General features: G+C 42.2%; 1 protein-coding gene across 1 annotated transcript; it reads right to left on the bottom strand.

Annotated features, from left to right (window-relative positions):
* Positions 1-444: 444 nt before the first annotated feature.
* On the bottom strand, positions 445-9,978 carry otud4 (OTU deubiquitinase 4). The gene is made up of 20 exons (XM_030774926.1): positions 9,835-9,978; positions 9,108-9,191; positions 8,951-9,001; positions 8,548-8,594; positions 8,246-8,318; positions 7,971-8,052; positions 7,627-7,801; positions 7,267-7,321; positions 7,012-7,132; positions 5,643-5,707; positions 5,248-5,342; positions 4,839-4,957; positions 4,572-4,731; positions 4,359-4,482; positions 4,104-4,197; positions 3,814-3,878; positions 2,726-3,698; positions 2,286-2,465; positions 1,944-1,984; positions 445-1,818 (listed from the first exon to the last, which is right to left on the bottom strand). The coding sequence occupies exons 1-20, from the start codon at positions 9,976-9,978 to the stop codon at positions 589-591; spliced, it is 3,978 nt and encodes a 1,325-aa protein (XP_030630786.1). The 3' UTR covers positions 445-588.
* Positions 9,979-20,200: the final 10,222 nt, after the last annotated feature.

Genomic DNA, 20,200 nt, shown 5'->3' on the forward strand with positions numbered 1-20,200 from the left:
ACACAACTAGTCTCAAGAGTAGATGGCACAACTTAAAATGCAGCATTACAGAAACAGCTCTTAAAGCCAGACAGACAACAGCAGAATTGACTGGAAGGCACTGGTGGCTGCATAAGCAGAGGTAGTTTGACAAACAAAAACAAACCTATAAAGTGTTTTCCACTCTTCTACATTAGAGTCTCCACAGAAATAAACAGCAATTCTTAAGCATCAGGCTGCAACACCTTCAAAACAGAGATGAATCCCACAAAATTTGATACATCAGTTAATTAATGGAAAAATATTAAATCATATTAATGAATATATGGGATAGTTGTATATTGTTGACAAGAGGTCTTTCACAGACATGTCGATGTCAGACAGATCTGGCCATTTTTTCTTCATTTTCCAAATTTTAATAAGCTTAGATAATAAATCCAGACACTCCCAGTGACCAGACAGAAAACAAACACATCGATCACTTTAAAGCAGAGAGGAAAATCAAGTGTACCACAACTAAATATAGGTAAACAAAGTAAAAAGAAAAAAATACTCAGGCAAACTGGAAAATCCACAGAAAAAGAATGACTGAATTTGTATTTCAGAGATTTACATAGGAAACTGTCCTCCTGTGTGACCTGCTTCTCTGCCCCTGGAGTGCTGATTGTAGCTCTGCATCCTGCCCCTCCCACTCTGTCCTCTAAAGTGCGATGACTGATAATCCATCCTCCCCCACTGACCATACTCTCTTCGCCCACGGGATCCTCTCCTCCTAAAGCCTCGTCCGTCCTCTTGGCCATGCCTCCCAGCTCCCTTGAAAGATCGGCTATGGAACGAACGGCCGTTTCTCAAGTCTGCTGCATGAAGTGCCACTTCAGACTCCCAGTCCTCCGCCGGAGAGCACGACTGGATATCGGACACTGCCGGACTCAGTTCCAGCCCTATCACAGGTCCACCTGGAGAACTGCTTTGTAGAACGCTTGTGATGCCATCATCTCTAACCAGCCTACCTGCTAAAAACTGACTTGGAGGTTCTGATCCTTCCTTTGGAGGGAGGCAAATAGAAAATGACTGGGCAACTGGATTAGGGCCACCATATTGTGCATCAACAGTTGGCATAACCATAGCAACGTTCCCAAGCTTACAATCTCCACTTCTGGTAGGTGGCTGCCACGCAACCTTTTCCATAGCTGGAAGAACAGACCTCTGAACATCTCCCTGTCCACTTTCCACTGTTGTAGCAGCAGTGGCCATTGGACCACATAATGTGAAGTCTTTTGATGCCTGTGTGGGGAGATTGAGCATTTCAGGGGGCATTAGATGAGGAAGGGGTAGCCTCTGTGGTCCTAGCGAGGTAGGTGGGTACAGCTGTCCCCCTGAAGGAGCACACTGAGGAGGAAGAGGAGGAGGAGGGTACTGAGGAGGGGGAACATGATGTGGAGGAGGGTAAACTCCAGGGAAAACCCCTGGTTGGGGCAGGGTAGGCCAGGGCATGGGAACATTTGGACGTGGAGGCATGTGCAGAGGTGTTGTCTGAGTGTTGGGGTTGTATCCCACTCTAGTTGGAGGCTCTGCTTGAGGAGAAGACAAAACCACACCCTGGGGCTCAAACTGTCCTGCAGGGGAATTTCCCACTCTTGCTGATCCCATAGGCATGTTACTATAGCTCTCTGGTACAAAGGAGCCACTAGGAGATGGGATCACTCTCTTGATGGTGTTGTCTGGGAACGAGGGGGGCATGTAGGGGCTTGGGGTAGAAGTGGGCATTTTGGACTGCATGGCATGAGCTTGTAGATGAAAAAGATAGGAGGCAGGTGCATGCATCGGACAAGTGTAGGCCTGAGAAGAGAGAGGACAGAAGGAGACAGTATTTTGTGTTGTTATCATTAGTGTGCTCTTCAATCTTATATGAAATGTTAACATCTGAGAGTGGAACAACAAAAAAAAAAATTGTTTACTCTCACCCTGAGTCCGAGATTGAAGAAGAATCTAAGCACATTCACATCTGACAAAGAAGACAAGAAGTACACAAATGCTTAAGACTAGTTTTCAAAAATTTGCCAGGCGGAACACACATTATGATGGAACATCATGTACCCAAGAATGCTATTTGTATAGGTTACTACTGATGATCACATTCAATGCATTTTTTTTTTTTAAATCAGTTGAAAGCTAGTTTACTGAAGTGGAGATGATGTGCTTAAGTTGCAAGTCATCTTCTATATTAAATTTGTCCCTGAGGCGAAATGGGTGGGAAGAGAACTGTTTCTGTGATATTCTTGGGATACCAAGTTTATAATCTTTACCGTTAGGCAAGTCCTCTCCAGTGCGTTGGAGGGAATATGGAGGTGTCGGAATTCTTTCTCCCTTATCGTTTTGTGGGAATCCCGGGTACAGTGGATCCTGTAGAATCTGGGAGACGAATGGAGGCTGATTGGGTGCTGGGGGCTGCGAATGGTAATCTGACCCTACAGAGGTAGCGATACCTGATGAAAGTAAAAGGTGCAATATTAAATAATTATAAAAGAAAAGCATCAAAGTTCACATTCTATGAAATACTGAATGGCCACAGTTTAAACAAAACTTCTACGAAGAGCAAGCACTTCAATTCATGTTTTTTTAGGCAAGTGCACTGAATGACTTGAAATGAAATGCCATGAGCAAGAGAAGTCTCAAAACATCAAATATTAATACTCATTCAACATGAAGTAACAGAGTGGGTAGTGACAGCATAAACAGCTCTTACCGACAGCAGGTCCAGGTGCAGCATGCGGCTCTGAAGAATTGGGTATGATTGGAGGCAGAGAGACAGGGGGCACGGGAGGTGCCTGAAAGGGTGGAACAGGGATAGGGGCATTCTGGGAATCAGGAGGAGCTGGCACATGGGCAGTCTGGGGGGGAGGGGTAGGCTTCAGTGAAGGAGAGCTGACCGCCGCTGTATGCATGGGCAAGGAGGCAGGAGCAGAAGATGCAACAGAGACAGGGAATGCTGTGACTGGTACAGAGGCCTGCACAGGGGCAGAGGAGAGAACACCTTGAGCAGGGGAGGCACAGGTGGGTGGGGTGGCATCTACAGCACTGACAGTAGACACAGCAGCAGCAGTCTGAACGGTGGTAAGTGGGGCAGATACAGCAGGAGATGTCACGGCAGTGCTAGGGGCAGATGAAGCTACAGGACACATGGCAGCAGTACCAGTGAGTTTGAGGGAAAGAGGGTCGGATGAGGGAGGGTCACTTTTTGTGCGGTCAGAGACCACAACATAAGAGACAGGGGCACAAAAAGAGAGGGAAGGGGCAGCTGGAGCTGGGACAGAAGACGGTGCAGTGGAGGGTAGAGCTTCTGAGGAGACAGAGGCGGACGCTTGGCTAACAGGAGCAATTTGAGAAAGTCCAGGGGAAGGAGCAGGGGCAGGCTCAGCAGGGACTGTGCCAGCTACAGGAGCCTGAGTGGTTTTAGAGGATACAGGGGTAGATACAGAGATGGAGTCAGTCTGAGATGCAACAGGGGTTGCTACAGGTACACTATTGGGCTGAGTTAGTGGTGGTGGGGTGGATGAGGGAGCATTCTGAGAAGGGGCTGGGACAGGTTTAGTGGACACGGGGGCAGAAGAGGGTTGAGAGGGGGTGCCAGCTAAAGAAGGTAGGGGGGTGGGCGAGGGTTTGGATTTCTCTTCAATGATGGGAGAGCTTCTGTGGTCTTGGTCAACTGACCCCTTCTTCTGGAAGAGTAGAAACAACATCAAAAACAATACTCAATTTAGTCACTAACATTCATCCAAGAAAAGATAAACAAATGTAATTGTTTACTGTAAATAAAAAGATAAAGAAACTCACCGCATGTTTGCCCATCTCTCCTCTCTGAAACGTCTTCTGGGGTTGAACTTGGGACTCTTTAGTGCCTGTACCCCAAAAATTATCAGTAAGACTGAATCTACCAGTATTGGTTAAAATTTAGAGAGTAATGGACCAGGGAGTACTGTGAATCACAACACCGTAAAAAAAAAAAAAAAAAAAAAAGGAAACCTACAGAAACTTAGTTCACAGGACAATTCATTAGCACACTGCAGCTAAGGAGCACATTCCTGGGTCCATCAAACCCCGATCCCAAAGTTCCAGCCCCTCACCTGTCTCTTGGCCTTTCTCCTTTTGGTCAGACCTCTTGCGGGAGCTCCTCTTTTCACCGTGTGTTGCACTAGACCTCTTCCCCCCTTCAACCGCCTGACCCGGTTCAAGAAGACACAGATAAAGAGACACTTATTCCTGAAGTCCAAATTATGAATGAAGGTAGAATACCATGAAACAGTCTGCAGACTGTGAAAGTCAGTGTTGTGACATATACTAAATGATATGTCACTCTGGACATCACTGCTGTGCAGTACCGTTTGTGTGCTTGCTCCAAGAGCAGGAAAAGATTCTTCATCTCTGTTAAGAAGCTCCAGCAGCACTTTCTCCTCCTCTTCCTTAGGCGACAAACCCACTGCAGCGACACTGTCAACTACCCTCCTGCAAGCACACACAGATTGGGCTTTTGGAACACGTACAGTCTCTGGCCTGTGAGATCTGTGCTTGTGTGGAGTTGCTGGATTACACACCTGGAAGTCCCATTCCTTGCCCCTGCCTGCTCCTCTACACTTGCTAATGGGGGCCAAGAATGCTGTTTCTGCACGCGGTTGCCAGGGGCAAGGCCTGCTGTGGCCTGGGGAGCACTTGACACAGATTTGCTGAGCTTCTTTCCTCCTTTGGTTTCCCAGTCTAAGGGAAGTGAAACATAAAATCACTACCTGGTACTAAACTGTACTTTCGCACGTGAGTGTGTTTGTGTGCATGTGTGAACAGAGTTCTAGGGGTGTAAATCATACCAGAGGGTGTGTGTCCATTAACATTGGCTACATGGTGTTTTCTGCCTCTCTCAGTCACCCTACTCCAGGATGGTCTGTCCTCAGATGGAAAGCATAGATCCCACAATGGCAAGGTGTGCCTGCCAATTCAAATTTGTACATACACGTCCACTTATGTATGCCACACATAAATACATCTGAATCCTAATTCTGAATTACAATAACAATTTTAAGATCATTTAAGCTGTGACACATCTTATCAAGTAACTGAGCATTTCAGTTATGAATGAAAAAAAATTCATATTTTAACAATGACAATAATAATTTATTATTCCTCTACTATAGTTTTCTTTTTAAATAAGACCAATATAACTAAATAACTCTAAAATAGAGCAAAGGGAGAAACGTACGCACACAGGACAGTACATACTTTTTTTTGAGGTGTTCTATGTAGACAGTGACAGGGCCATTGTTGGGGCTGACCTCCTCTATGTAAGCACTGTAGGAACGACCGTTCAGACGCACCTGAGCAAGGCACATTATGCACTGTTAGTCAGGCAAACACTTATGGATCAATCACTGTCAGCAAAAAATATACCAAAAAGTCCTCAAAAAAAGTCATTACCCGTGAGATATTTATACACTAACCCAGAGTGTCATGTTAAAGAGATCACAAAGAGGGTAACACCAGACCTAACCTTTCCTAAGGAGACTGCTTTTTGAGACCAGGCTGCTGTTGATATTCTGCAGTTACTTTTAAACAGTAACAGTAAACAAATGATAGCCGGCACACAAGTACTGATACACCCAAGTCACTTGGCTCACCTTGCATGTGTCTCCCACGGTGTACTGCAGTCCCGCTGCCATACAGAAATCACGCTTCTGCTGGGCTGCAAAACATCATACACACACACTCTTCTGAGTTCTTAACAAAACACATACACATGGAATAAGAAAAAGTCCCAACACATATAAACAAACGCAACACACACATTTTAAAGAGGACTACACTACACTCTGAGTTTCCCGTAAATTAATGGCCCTGTTCATACCTGGCATTAACATGCGTCTTGGGTGATCCGATCATAAATGAACAGCTCTAAGTACCTCAGCTCACACCTTGTATTGAAATGCATCTCCACATGCATCTCAAGTGACCACTTGTGATCGGATCTCACTTCCCCGCAAATAAACACGTACATCATTTCTGTTTGAAAAAACCAAATGCATTGTTGTCTTTAACTTCCAGGAGGCAACAATGCACTTCCCTGCCCAGTCTGCCGGAAATTAAAAAAGAAGAAGAAATCAAAACAATACCATAGGGTCTATTGGGATGGGATGTTTGACGCACTTGTAATATATCTTTATGGGCTTTTTGAAATTTTCAGACGTTGTGGACAAAGCCAGCTTGCGCGATTTGAGAACCAACTGGACATGAGAAATAGTGCGCGAATGAGTACATACTTCCACTTTTGCAGTGGATGTCAGTTGGGTAGGCAGGGCTTCAGTGTGGCCCAGGACACATTCGCGTACACACTGCTAAAACAATGTGGCCGTATGCATCCCAGACCACCTCCGAATGTGGTCTGAGCAATCGGATCTCAATGCATCTTGGATGCATTCACACCTGTACTCAGAGCTGTCCACTTGTGATCAGATCACCCCAAAACGCATGTTAATGTCAGGTGTTAACAGGGCCAATGTGTTATTGTGGACCTACACCTTTTGATCAACTGGTCAATGAGTCTCCCTAAGCATTAATCTGACATTCATGTGTGGACTGTAAAAACACACATTCTATTTTGTGGTTATGTGCTGTGGGCTCTATAGCTCCATTAAGACTTTTATAAATTTAGTATAAATTACAGATAGACCAAACATGATGCTACTCTCATTACTGAGAGACTTAATGCTGTCAGCACACAGTATTGAACAAGCAACAGCTAGCCTACTCTGCTTTTGTCTCTCATACAGGATAAATTGATGAGAGCACACTTGAAAATTTATGTTGATCCACAAATGAACAATCCTTCAGTATTTAAGGAGGCACTGTCTCATTTTTACACCAGTGTAACTGTAAAAGCTACTAAATGAGTGAAACCATCATTTCATACTCTGTCGGCTCTATAGGCAAAAGTGTGGAGAGCCATATTTAATGATTAATATCTCATGATTTGACGGAGTACTGCAGTACCTCTTACAGAGCTGACCCACACATCATACTCCACATTCCTGAAGACGCAAGGGTTCAGAGACTTCTCCACTTTCCGAGAGAAAGCGTCACGCCCTCCACGTGAGGGACCCCTCTCACGACCCTGACACACACACACACACACATGCATGCATGCACACAATCAGTTGTTGCCAAAACAGCCATGGTCTACTATTTTAATATATCTAAATAAATACTTAAGAGAGTGTACGTGTTAGTGTGAACAAGTCAAACTACCTTATAGGGTTGTCTGCTGTTCGTGTTGGCTGCCCTGCCAGCAGTTTCATTGGACCTGATCAGTGAAACATGTCACAAACACACACACACCTTAGCTGTAATTACTTCATGTATGCCGAAATGTGCCAGACTGCATTATCATAGACCTAATAAAGAATGTTTCCACACAGGAAAAGCCAGTATAACGAAGGGAACTGTTGCATACTGGGCAACTCTTTAAGCCTGTGAACTTTGTGTATAGTTGGTGATATCTACTTCCCCATGTTCTTAATACAAACACACCAGATAAGTGTCAGCTCATTAGACAACTGTAAATGAACTGACAATCTGGCAAGCGGAAAAAATATGCCATACACAAACCTTCCTTCCGTCTCTTTCCAAAACTCATCTTCCTCTTCTATGTCAGATTCGTCACTGCTCTTGCACTCTTTTGTTTCGGCCTCCTCATCCTTCTCTTTGCCTCTTTTCAAACATGAGGCTAACACCTTATGATCCACACCAAACACACGCTCATACAGCAGTTCATACAAGATAGCTGTGCACGCACGCACACACACACACACACACACACACACACACACACACACACACATAAAATAAACAACTAAAATATTCACTCAAGAGCTCAATCAGGATCACAACAAATCTGTTTTGATACAAAATACAAAGTCCATATTAAGCAGCATGCCATGGTCATTACTCACACTGGCAGATGGCTGAACTTGTTGGAAAAGAGGCAGGGTAAACACTGTCATAATGGTTCCCATTGAGGAAACAGAGTCGAACCTGAGACAGAGAGAGCGAAAGCAAAAGAGAAAGAGAATGAGACAGATTGTCTGGAATCACACTGGTAATAGTGTGGGTTGTAATTTAAGTAAACTGTGATATCTGATACAAACAAAAAAAGTATTGTTCAGCACAATAAGGCAATAAAGATTTAAAATGGTAAATGTGCAATACAGTGATATAGCAACATTACTTTATCAGTGAAACCATTCTCTGTTATATTAACAGGAGGCTGTCCAGGTTGCTGATAGATCACAAAATCATGCCTGAAACAGATAAACAAACAAACAAACAAAAACCAAATGATTAAAAGCAACATATGAGTCTGAGAAAAGTGCTGAATGATATTCTGATGAACACTGACATGTTAAACAACATGTACCATTAACCTGAGACACCAGAGTTAGAAACAACACACCACCTACAGAACAGCCCAGGCCAATGTAGCAAACTGAACTACTCACGCCAATGAAATAAAAAATTGCGAGCTCTTACTTATACAGCTCAGCCAATGCAGTAATTTCCACCTGTCCCACCCAACTCTACAGACACAGACAGGAAAATGGTGTAAGAAAGACAGATGAAGAGGAAAACAACAAGGTCAGCATTTAGTCTTCACACAAATGAAAGAATAGATAATTGCTTATGAGAGCTATAGAACATTGCTTGCTGTAAAATATAGAATCACTGATGTGTCACAACCTGAGGCAATCTCAAACAGGGTAACTTTAAAAAGTAATACTACCCTTTCCTCCACTATCATCCATTTCTGTACACTTGAAGTATATTCTATTACTTCCACTGTCATCATTTCCAGCATTTAGTGGAGTGATGGAAGGGTGTGTGAAAGTAAATGACAAAATATGTGTGAGTGGAGTGATTCTGACTGGCTCGGTACCTGAGGGTCCTGAAGCCTCTCCAGGTATTCTTCAAAGTCGCCCTCAATAAACTACAGATCACAAAACAATCACATAGGTCAAGCCAAGTCCTTATTACAAAAGCTCCATAAAACAGAAAAGGTGTATTGTTTTTGGATTGTTGCAGATGCCTCTTACCGATTCGTATAAATCTCTGTTCTGTCTCAAGTAATTCACACAGGCAGCCCTAACCTTGGTATGCAGGCCTTGACAGTGCAGAACCTGACAACGAGTTAAAAGGACAGAAGACACTTAGTATATACAAATGATTTCTCACGTTAAACCTGTTTCAATATATTTCTGTTTCGATAAAAAGCTATATTCTACATTGTGCTCTGTGTACATATAGTTTAACTTTGTGTCATACAGCCCGATTAACTCGGCGAAGTTAATAAATTTAGCTGACCAGCAAAAAGTATATATATAAATATGTATATATATTAGCCTTGTTATCTTTTTCTAAATTGGGGCTTAGTGCTTAGCAAACTATGTTAACATCGTAACCTTAGACTCCACATTAGCAATGCTTTTAGCCGTGCTAATATCAACTGTGAAAATTAAGCAACGTTTCGCACACGAAAGTTACAGAAGTACATCGTTGTTTTAAAAGTGATTGATTTTTACTACATCAGTCATATATGACACCTTGTAATGAGGTCAATTACTTTGTTATGAGTTGCTCCTATGTTACTGTTGCACACGTGAAAACTTTATGAGGATGTATGAAAGACTAGCAAGGCTGTGTTCAAAGTTTAGGAACGAACGAACAAGGTGACCTAAAGCGGATATCAACTTATTTAGAACATGCATGGCTAACATTAGCACAAGTGAATGATCAAAACTATCAGGGCTAAGCTTAAGTTACCTGTTCTGCGACCGCCCTAAACAGACAGGAGCCATCCTTAGCTATCTTCTTTCGGTAAAACCCATTCGCTTTGAGATGTTCATCCATTAGTTTCTCATGCTCTCTGTCGTCATTAGTTTGCATATTTGATGAACGGACCTCCATAGTTAACGTGTATTCAGAGTTAATTAGCTAGTAAGGCTTCCCTCGATTGTTGTCATTAACATCGCCGTGAATGTCGATTACCAAGTAACCAACCAGTTAAACTGAATCATGTTCCTTTCGATTTCAAGAAAACATTCCTTAGACAGAGTTGAGTTACCTCTCCGCTAGTCTACTTGAAAACCCAAGCAACAATACAAATTTAGCAAGCGACTTGTCTGTTGACGAAATGTGTTCAAAAATATCCAGAAGGGGGGTATTACGCGGGACTAGACCTTCCCGTTCCAGTAGCCAGCTCCCGACGATGCACTCCCAACACGTCCAGGTTTGACAGTTCTTGATAACTGGGAGCTGTAGGCAAGATGTCTGTCGGCTGCAAGCGCAAAGAGAAATCGAAACTACACGCCCCAAGTCACCTTCGAAAAGTCTGATTAGGTTAGGTTTGCAATCTTGAATATGAAGTTATACGGTTAAGAGAATGCAGACTTTAATCTCTGGGCCATAGGTGTAATTGCTGTTGTCACGCTTACAATAACAGGTTTTTACATTAATCAGACTGGCAAAGTAATTTAGGTGTAAAGACGCACGAGCGAATTATGGCCAGCAGGGGTGGTAAACCTATTCAGATATTAGGCTATACTTAACGTAAAGTACACATAGAACCATATAGAGTGGGCCTTGTAAAAGTGCAAGTCATTTATTAAAAAGGCTGTCGGGTTTTTCAGGTATGAGGCCTTTAATGTACTGAAGGTATTAAAAGTACAAGGCGAGAAATATCATGGTTTCTCGCACGCTGCCCCGCGGGTCACTGGGAATAACGCTGCCGGATCTCGGGTCAGTATCGTATACGGTCGGAGCTATAACGTCCTCCGATGCGATGGTCTTCGAACCTCCGACTTGCGTTCTTGATTAATGAAACTACTCTCGGCAAGCACTTTCACTTTCTTCTGTTTAGAGCTGATCCAAGTATTTCACCTCTATCTGAGTCCATGTAGTCGCCCATTTTTAAATGTTTTAATTTGATTTATTTTCGTCATTGCCCTGTCTCCAGAAATCCACAAAATAGAGCTGGAGTCCTACATCATCCCTCCTAGTTGCGTTATTCCTAAATAAAAAGCAATGGAAAACGTATATGATTTCTTTAGATGGAGTCGGGTGTATGTATCATTTATTTTAACATTTTATTTTTGTCATATACTTGTGCTGTTGATACTTAAGTACATGTAATACCAGGTATTTTACAGCTTCTACTTGAGTAGTTTTCTCATGGGTTATTTTTGACTTTTACTTGACTCATTTTCTTGAGAGGTATCTTGACTTCTTCTCAACTAGGCAGTTGGGAACTTAATATAACACTGTTAGGTGGTGTAATGACTTTCCTTTACTTTTTTACTTACCACCCCTGATAACCTGGGGGGTATTCCAGAATGCAGGTTTAGTGAAAACTCTGAGTTAGTTGACTCAGAGCAAGTAGTAAATCTCCTAATAGCAGAGTCCTATGGCTTTGTTTTGCTAGGAGAATGAAGCTCTTCTATTAGGAGGTTTACTACTTACTCTGAGTTAACTAACTCTGAATTTTCACTAAACCCACTTTTTAGAATACCCCCCTGATGTGCGAAGTACAAACTGCAGCATTCCCTTGACGAGACTGAGGAGAAAAAAGTTATGCTATCTTAGGCTACTTCTATTTCTCCTCCGACCAAAAAAGGAGTTCCTAGAGGCCCATTGGATGTGATACTCTAAGATATACAGCAAACACATAACATTCATCTAATGTTAGCCTATGGTTAGTTTTACAAGAACCTTCTCCCACTGTTTAGAGAACATTCACTCCAGGTTGTCATGCATCAGAACATCCCCTGGACGTTTTGGGAACCTAAAGCTCTAACATTCTCTTATAGTTACATTGTGCTTTTCACATAACGTTCCTAATTGTTGTATTTCGTTATTTATTCACACAACCATATGAGAGAACATTCCTAGAATGCTGCACAGATGTTGGTGTAAAGTGATGGACCAGCACATTTATAGGTTGAAATAGGTTTATTACAATTCTTGTGGTCTAAGTTAATAGGTTTATCAATATACGTATTTATACAAACAACACTACTGAAAATGAGCAGTTTGTATTTTGGAAATTAACAACAAAAAACATCAACAAATAACGGCACGATGTATAAAGCATAGACAACAAAGGGTACAAATAATATATAAATGACAAGCCACACTAACAAAATGGAGCATATAACTTAAACATGACCTCAGTGATGCAATTAGAGATGTGGAGGATCTACTTGAGCATGTATTTGAAAGGAAAAGGATTGTGCTCAGATGTGTATTGTGTGATGTGTCAGCCAAAGCAATGGTGAAAAAAACGAAACTGTATTCAGGGTACTGCGACAAATGCACACAGAAGGGCCAATGGGTTAATGGCCATGTTACCTACCCTGAGGTGGAAAAACTCATGCAAAGTAGATACAAATATGAACAGAATAGTGAACATAAACAACATCATCATCATGTTGGAGCTGTAGTACATGCGACTGCATTCGCTGCAGCTGCAGTGGAAGATGGAACCTCTGGTGTCACTTCTGGCAGTGGGCAGCCTGTGACTAGGAATGGTGCAAAATCGCGGTCACTGAAAATCTCTAATAAAAGGCCAAATTCCAGTGCACACGAACCCTGCCTGAATATCTGATGGCGACATAGCCAGGGGAAGGGCACAATGCTTGGCAGATCGTAAATGGTCATTGTGACTACTGGTTGAGCTTTCATCCGGCTGTCACAGCAGTTGTTGATGAGCCTCTTCAGTGGCCCGTATATCCTATGATCTAAGGGCTGCAGCTTATGGGAACAGTGTGGGGGGAATGAGAGGAGGATGATCCCATAGCTCCTGCAGAAATCAATCCCCTCTACAGAGAGGTGGGAAGAATGATTGTCCAGAGCTAGCATCACATTTTGGTCATTTTTGGTCAGTTCTTGAGGAAGACCTACAACTCGGTTCAGGGATGGTTGTAACAAGGAGTTAACCGTCCCAGTATCACCAATGGACCAATGGACATCCTGAGCTGACTTCGACAGCCAGAACCCTTTTATTCTGTCCCAATACAGATTATCATGAGGACAGCAGTCACTCGCAAGACAGTAAGTGGGCTACGTTGTTAATTTTACACATTACACACAAACATACACGTAAACATGTATTAAATGGGTTTTTTTTTTTTGCATTATTCTATATTTATCATTTCTGCAGCTGCAAGATCTGAAGAATCTCTTCTTCAAAGTACAGTGGTTTATGGCCACATAATATTTTGTATGCTGTTCCATATCCTGTAAAATATAATTACAAAATACAATTTGAGAGTAATTCACTGTCTTGTACAAACTACAGTGGTCTCGCAGCTTCTAAACAAGGACTCTAGCACAGCCGGTGATACCCCTGCAAAAAAGTGATTGGTTTTGCATTTCTTTTTTCACAAGCATGCACACACTCATCTGTGATCTTCCTTAAAGTATCATCACCATTTCTCCATAAGCTACTGGGCAAAGGTGCTACAAAAACTAGAGGAGATTAGGAAGGACATTCAAGAGCTCCTCACACTGCAGAAGAAAATCCTCTTTGCCGATGCCATGGCAGAGGAGGAGCTTCTCCACACTCCCTGCAAAAATCTGGAGGGACTTGAAATGCTGGACAGGGAGCTGGACCAACAGGAGAGGAAGAATAAGATGGTTATATATGAAGAGGGGAGAGTAGTCATAATAGACACTGCCCTCCACAAGTTTTAAAGTGTTCACATATGCTGTATAATTTAGTTCAATTAGTTTATTGGCCTTTAGTGATTATTTTGCTTAGCAAAAATGCATTCCACAATGGGCAAACATGTCCTGTGCCTGGTATTCTGAAATTAACAGGGTGTAACTATGCACTATTCTTACTTATGAATTTCTTTACAGCTACATTATTTCAGGTCACTGGGTGGTGCCAACCCCAGGGTTGCCATCAGAAAAATATTGCGGAAAGTGGCCACGAATAATGACCTGTCAAGATACAGCCTAAGGGAAAGGAAAAGTAAAAGGGCATTTGAGGAGCTCAACATCTGCAGGCTCACAGTAGGCAAGTTTTAGTTTCAACAATCAAGAGCATTATGTGGTGATCTTTACTGGTGCTATACAAGACTTTCAGCATAAGAATATGTCCGAGCAGTTAAGGGGGATTTCTGAAGATATTTGCAGTTACAGAGTAACTTATATAGTAATGTTTGTTGTGGATCCTAGATATCACATTCTACTTCATAAAAATACGTGAATACACAAGGTAACATATATGCAGCTTTGAGGTTAATATAGGATTTTAAGGGTGAGATTTTTATTTTAGTGTTTTATTGTGTGCTTTCTTGTATATTCATTTGCCTATTTTTATCTTAATGTTTTATTGTGTGCTTTCTTCTTGATTATGTTACTGCTATTACCTGAGCCATGACCTGAGTACCTCATTTTGTTCCTTTTCATGTACAACATGTTCTGGGATGACAATAAAAACATCCTTATCTTTATCCTTGTACATACATATATACATACACACATACTTACATGCATACATACTTATGTACATACATTAACAAACAAATAAATATTTCATTCATTAATTTATCCAATAAATAAAAACACAATTTATTTAGTATTTCAGTCTGCCTGTTCATTCATTCATCAACCAAAAAAGTGAAATATGAGCAGACTGTGATTGTTACAGGAACATTCCTATAACGTTTAAAGAACCTAACTGGAATGTCGTCAAGGTTTTCCCAAGAGTCTGATACAGTGTAAGTTTATTGTTCCAGATCATAAGCAGTATACAACAGAGTTGCTTTTATACAGAATCTGATCAAATTACTAAACATAGACATCCAATGGACAATCAAGACAGCCATTAGTCACACCTCTCACATTCTTTAGCTACTTCCCAAACTTTCCAGAACTTGTGTCAAGTTCGAAATGTCCACTCACCCACAATATAGTGCACTATTCTTTATTTTTAGAGGTAAATATATTTCATATTTTTAAATATAAAAACAGAAATTCACTATATAAAGCACAGAAATGCACTAAATTAATGAATCAGCCATCTTGTAGTGCTGTTCGAAATCTCAGCTATAAATTTACGAGTGGATATTTCGAACACAGAATTGTTGTTTTACACACCATTATTTCTCAGGTCTCATCATTCTGAATAATAAAAATGACTTGATCCTTACTTCCCCCTAATGGCACATTCAAGAATCACAGTTTGACCTTAATCAAAAGTAACTGAAGACATTCATATCACATTGATTTACACTATTTTACATCTCAGCTACGCTGATTTATTTTATTAACCAGCACCTTTGATTAGCACCTTGATTTGTCATTATTCAGAAAACCATTTTATTGCTCCAACACTCCGTATGTAGTATTATCAGGAAAACACTGACATACTGATAATATGCCGTTTTTTTTATTCACACAGGCTGGTATCCTTTTGGTCCCACATTCTAGCAATCTCTCACATGCTGGTTTTAGTGGGGTATTTTAATATTCTCTTTTGGAAAGCCTGGAGGTGGTTTCCTCCCGAAGTTCACCGCCCCTGCGCTATGTTGCTTAGCAAAACAAGCAAACAAAAGTTTATTCCCGTACCTGCAACTACTGCCAGGACAAGAGCATTTTCAGAAAGGGCCTTGAGCTAAGGCAAATCGTTACAAAATCAAGAAATGACAAACTTAGACGCGAGACAGAGTCCCTGCCGACGTCCTTTCTTGGAATTTGAGGATAGGAGCGCGTGTGAGAGCATCCGCCTAGGCGCGCGGTTGGCGTGGGAGAAAGCCGCACTGCAACGGGAAGAAAGGACAACAACATATGCAGCAGAGTATGGGGTTAAAACGTTGGATGAACCAACTTCCAGTCGTGTGCGACCATGTTCTCCCACGCGGAGACATCGACCTCACACCTCAAGGTTAATAAAACATAGCCCAACACTGCAATATTTTCTTGTGTGTATTACACCATGTAGTATTATGCGCCAAATGAGTAATTCACGTTTTCCTCACATTTTCCAAGCCTGTTTTGTGTGTGTGTGCTACATTACTTGCTTCCAATATACAGATGGTGTACATTAATCAATTAATTAATTACATTTTAGGAAATTACCAGAGAGGGCAGAGCCACAACAATCAAAGACTACATCCAGAGGTAAAGTCATTGTCATTACATGACATTTCAGTTCATTACTCATGTTTTGTCTGTCAATACATACAAGTATCACTCTAAATCCCTCTCTCTCACCCTCCCTCTCTCTCTGCATGTATGTATATATGTATGTATGTATATGTGTGTGTGTGTCCAGGAGCCAACAATCAAGTGAACACCTACCTTTATCAGGTAAACACTGCTACAAACACTGCCACAAAAGCATTTGCTTGAGTAATTTCCACCATTAGTGAACCATCTGTGCTTCTCAATGTTTACAGGCTTTATCAGAAAAAATGTTGCCTGAGTGTGCTCCAGCTCTTCACCAGTGGCTGAGAGGAGCAACACAAAGAGGTAGGCAGGCAAAGATGTCACACACACTCACACACACACACACACACACATACACACACACACACACAGGTCCGGCATCTGGGGCGGAGGGGTCAGGAAGGAGAGTGATCCTCGCTCATAAATTTAATTGGGGTGGGGGCGGGGGCCCATGAAAATAATCTTGTCCTGGGCCCAGGCATCATGCACACTTGCCCTGCACACACAAACACACACACACACACACACACACACACACACACACACACACACACACACACACAATCAATACTAATTTCAGACATTTATTCTCATTCTCTCTCTCTCTCTCTCTCTCTCTCTCTCTGAATGTACACAGATGCTCAGATCCTGGAGAGAAAGCTGAGGAGTCTATCTGGCCCTCATCATTTTTCTCGTCAAAGTTCACCTATGGCCACATACTAGACATCCGTTCAAACCAATAAAGTACACTTTGTCTGAGACTGAACTGAGTCTGGATTATTATGCATCCAATTCATGTGCTGGTACAACCAGTAGGCGATTTGAGGGGGGATGACCAAAATACATCCTCCTTGTTAACCTGCCATCCCACCTCTCCATCCCCTAGTAGCAGAGAGAGTGCAGGGGCGAAGGGGTTGTTTAGTGGATTATGTTAGTCTGGTCTGCCTTACTCATTGATCCTTTATCTGACTGAGGTTTGTCCGAGTTAGAATCTATGGCTCCGACCAAAATGCATCCCCTTTCTTAACCTGCCATCCATTGCCCCCCCCCCCTTGAAATATAGCAAATCACCTACTGGGTACAATGTGAAATAAGATTCTGAAAGTTGTTTCAGCTGATGGAGGGCACATAACTGTTTTCTGTGACTGTGAAATTGTATGGCTGCATAGAGAGAGAAAGAGAACGAGAGAAGGAGTGTTGATGGGATTAAGGAGGATGCAATTGTTTGCTAGTTCCTGGAGGCAGCAGCTGTTGCATATCCTGGTCCAGAGAGAGAGAGAGAGAGAGAGAGAGAGAGAGAGAGAGAGAGACATAAAGACAGAGACAGAAGGAAAGAGGACCAAAGGTAGAAAAGGAGAAGTTGCCTTTCTCTTCATTGTTTCATCTTTTCAGAATTGTTTTACGTGCAACAGAAGATTTCTCTTGCAGGTAAGTACACCATGATTTATATTCAATTATCAAATCTTACTATTATTGGAAAACGTTCTTACCTCATGGGACTTTCAAACTATGAAATAGATACTGAGTACTGGATGGTACTGGGTGATACTTACACGTTATTGTTAGCTTTCAGTTTAACACAGTGTGCTATCAAAGACAATCTGAGCTGAAAAACAAAGACAAAGCTTTTTTCCGGAGAGGATGTGCAGCACTTTGTTTTGCCCAATATATAAATATTTAAATATTCAGTGAGAAATCGCTAATCCTTTTACACAACATACAGTATTTTATTCACTGACCTAAATTTTAGACCATTTTACACTTATTTTTTATGTTTCATTTATGACAGTGATCCTGAAGTGATGTTGATAATAATTATTGTTTATGCATTTTTGTTTTTGTATTACTCATTTGTTTATTTGATTGTGTATTTATTTCCATATGCGTGCATGTGTTTGAGAGCCTCTGTTATTGTTGTATACAGGCTCCAGATGATGATGATGATGATGATGAAGACAACATTGCTTGTTGGATGTGTGTTGGTGTGTGTGCTCCCCAGATGGTGTGTGTGTTACTCGCGTGGGGCGAGCTCATCTTCCTGTTTGGACATGAAGCCTGGACACATCAGAGCTGAACTGCAACATTCAAACACACACACTGCTGTTACCATACAAACCAGTAGAGCAGTCTATTTACCACAGCACACCCTCACAGGTACACACATCCTTAACTCTCCACACACACACACACACACACACACACACAGAGCATATGAAGACACACTCTGCTGTTTCACAAAAGAAGAGAATACTCATGACTATACCCATATACACTGACAGTCATCATAGCACAAACACATAACTGCAACACTACACACAAATGGACACTGCACTTATACTGCAGCACACAAATAGAGACAAAATTGTGTGATGCTGTGCTATGGTTATATGGTCTCCATAGTGACGGTGAGGAGTTCCCGGGCCTTCATGGGTTTCATGCTGCAAGCGCGTTCAGTGAAGCAGGACACTGTGTTGGGGATGTTTATTCTGCACCCTCCTGGAACACACCTGTTCTCCTGCCTCTACAACCAAGACACTGTCACACACTCCAACAAACTGCTCAAGAGGAACCTGTCATTCACGTGGAGAGCCCCGCCCCAACCCGCTGGCGACATTCGTTTCTAGTGAGAGACAAACATATAAATTAACAAGTAGTCTAGTTTTTACCTGCTTTTTTAGTGAGCCATAGGCTTACACATATGCATATTCATGAGCTAGTCAGTAGAAAATTGTTTTACTGATGCCTTAAACTATAACTAATCTCTCTCCCTGCAGTATTACAGTGGTTCAGTCCTACTTTGTGTACTGGGCACGAATCCGCTCAGCTGTGGTGCATGATGGTACTCGTAGTTCTTTAGGGCTGGAGAATGAGACAGGACTACGGGTAGAGAGTGTAACAGGTAATGCCTGACTCTCTTACACATATGTCTTTATAAGGTAAAAAAGGTAAAGATTCTTTGATCTCTAAAGTTGTATCTTTTTTTCTGCACAGCCAATCCTGTTGAACAGACATTTACACAAACTCTCCTGTCCCAGCACATGCACACAAACATCTCCTCACATACTCCACTGCTCCAAAATACACACAATACCCTGAACACAAATATACACTCACACTTTATCACACACACAGTGTCACATTCTCCTGTACCCCAACACAGACGCAGACCTTCATATGCGATCAAAAACTCCCACACAGGTACCACACAATCAGATTCACCTACACGTTCAAACATAATCATGCAAAATATCTCACATTACAAAGCTCTCACCAACTCAAACACACCAACAAACACCAGGAAATATACACATTTATCCACAACTGCACGAATGAAAACACACAACAGGACAGATATGCACTCACGTTTAAATGCTTCACAACATATCAGGGCAGATACATACTCGCAAACACACATATCAATGCATTTCAGTAGAAACATCCACCCACACACCCATATGCCCCGTCTACTAAACACAAGGACCAGTACAAACCAGCACACCACTGCACAGAGGCAAACACGCACCATCACAAACACACACCTCTCTGGTCTCCTGTATACTAACTCACACACCGAGAACACTTCCACTCTTTTCACTGTCCCCAACTCCAGCTTGATCTCTCTGTCCCCAGTCTCACACCCCCAGACCTCCCCTTCCTCAGCCATAACCCCCAGACAAGCAGCTCTCTCCCTTTCCCTTACAAGACTACCACCTTCCCCCACCCAGCCCTCCACTCCTTATTGGATGTTACACACATGCTCCACCACTGCTGTCCTTCCAACCCCATCTACACACAGATACCTCACAACCTTCAAACCCAGCCCCTTCCCAAACACTCGCATAAACCCACACAGAGATGTTCATGACTCTACTCCCAGCCCCATCCTTGAGACCCCTCATGCCTCCCCCCATCCTGACCCCTCCCCTGTCCCCCGACGCTCTCTGTCTAATCTTAC

Source organism: Chanos chanos, chromosome 5 (assembly GCF_902362185.1).
Source record: "Chanos chanos chromosome 5, fChaCha1.1, whole genome shotgun sequence".
NCBI lineage: Eukaryota > Metazoa > Chordata > Actinopteri > Gonorynchiformes > Chanidae > Chanos > Chanos chanos.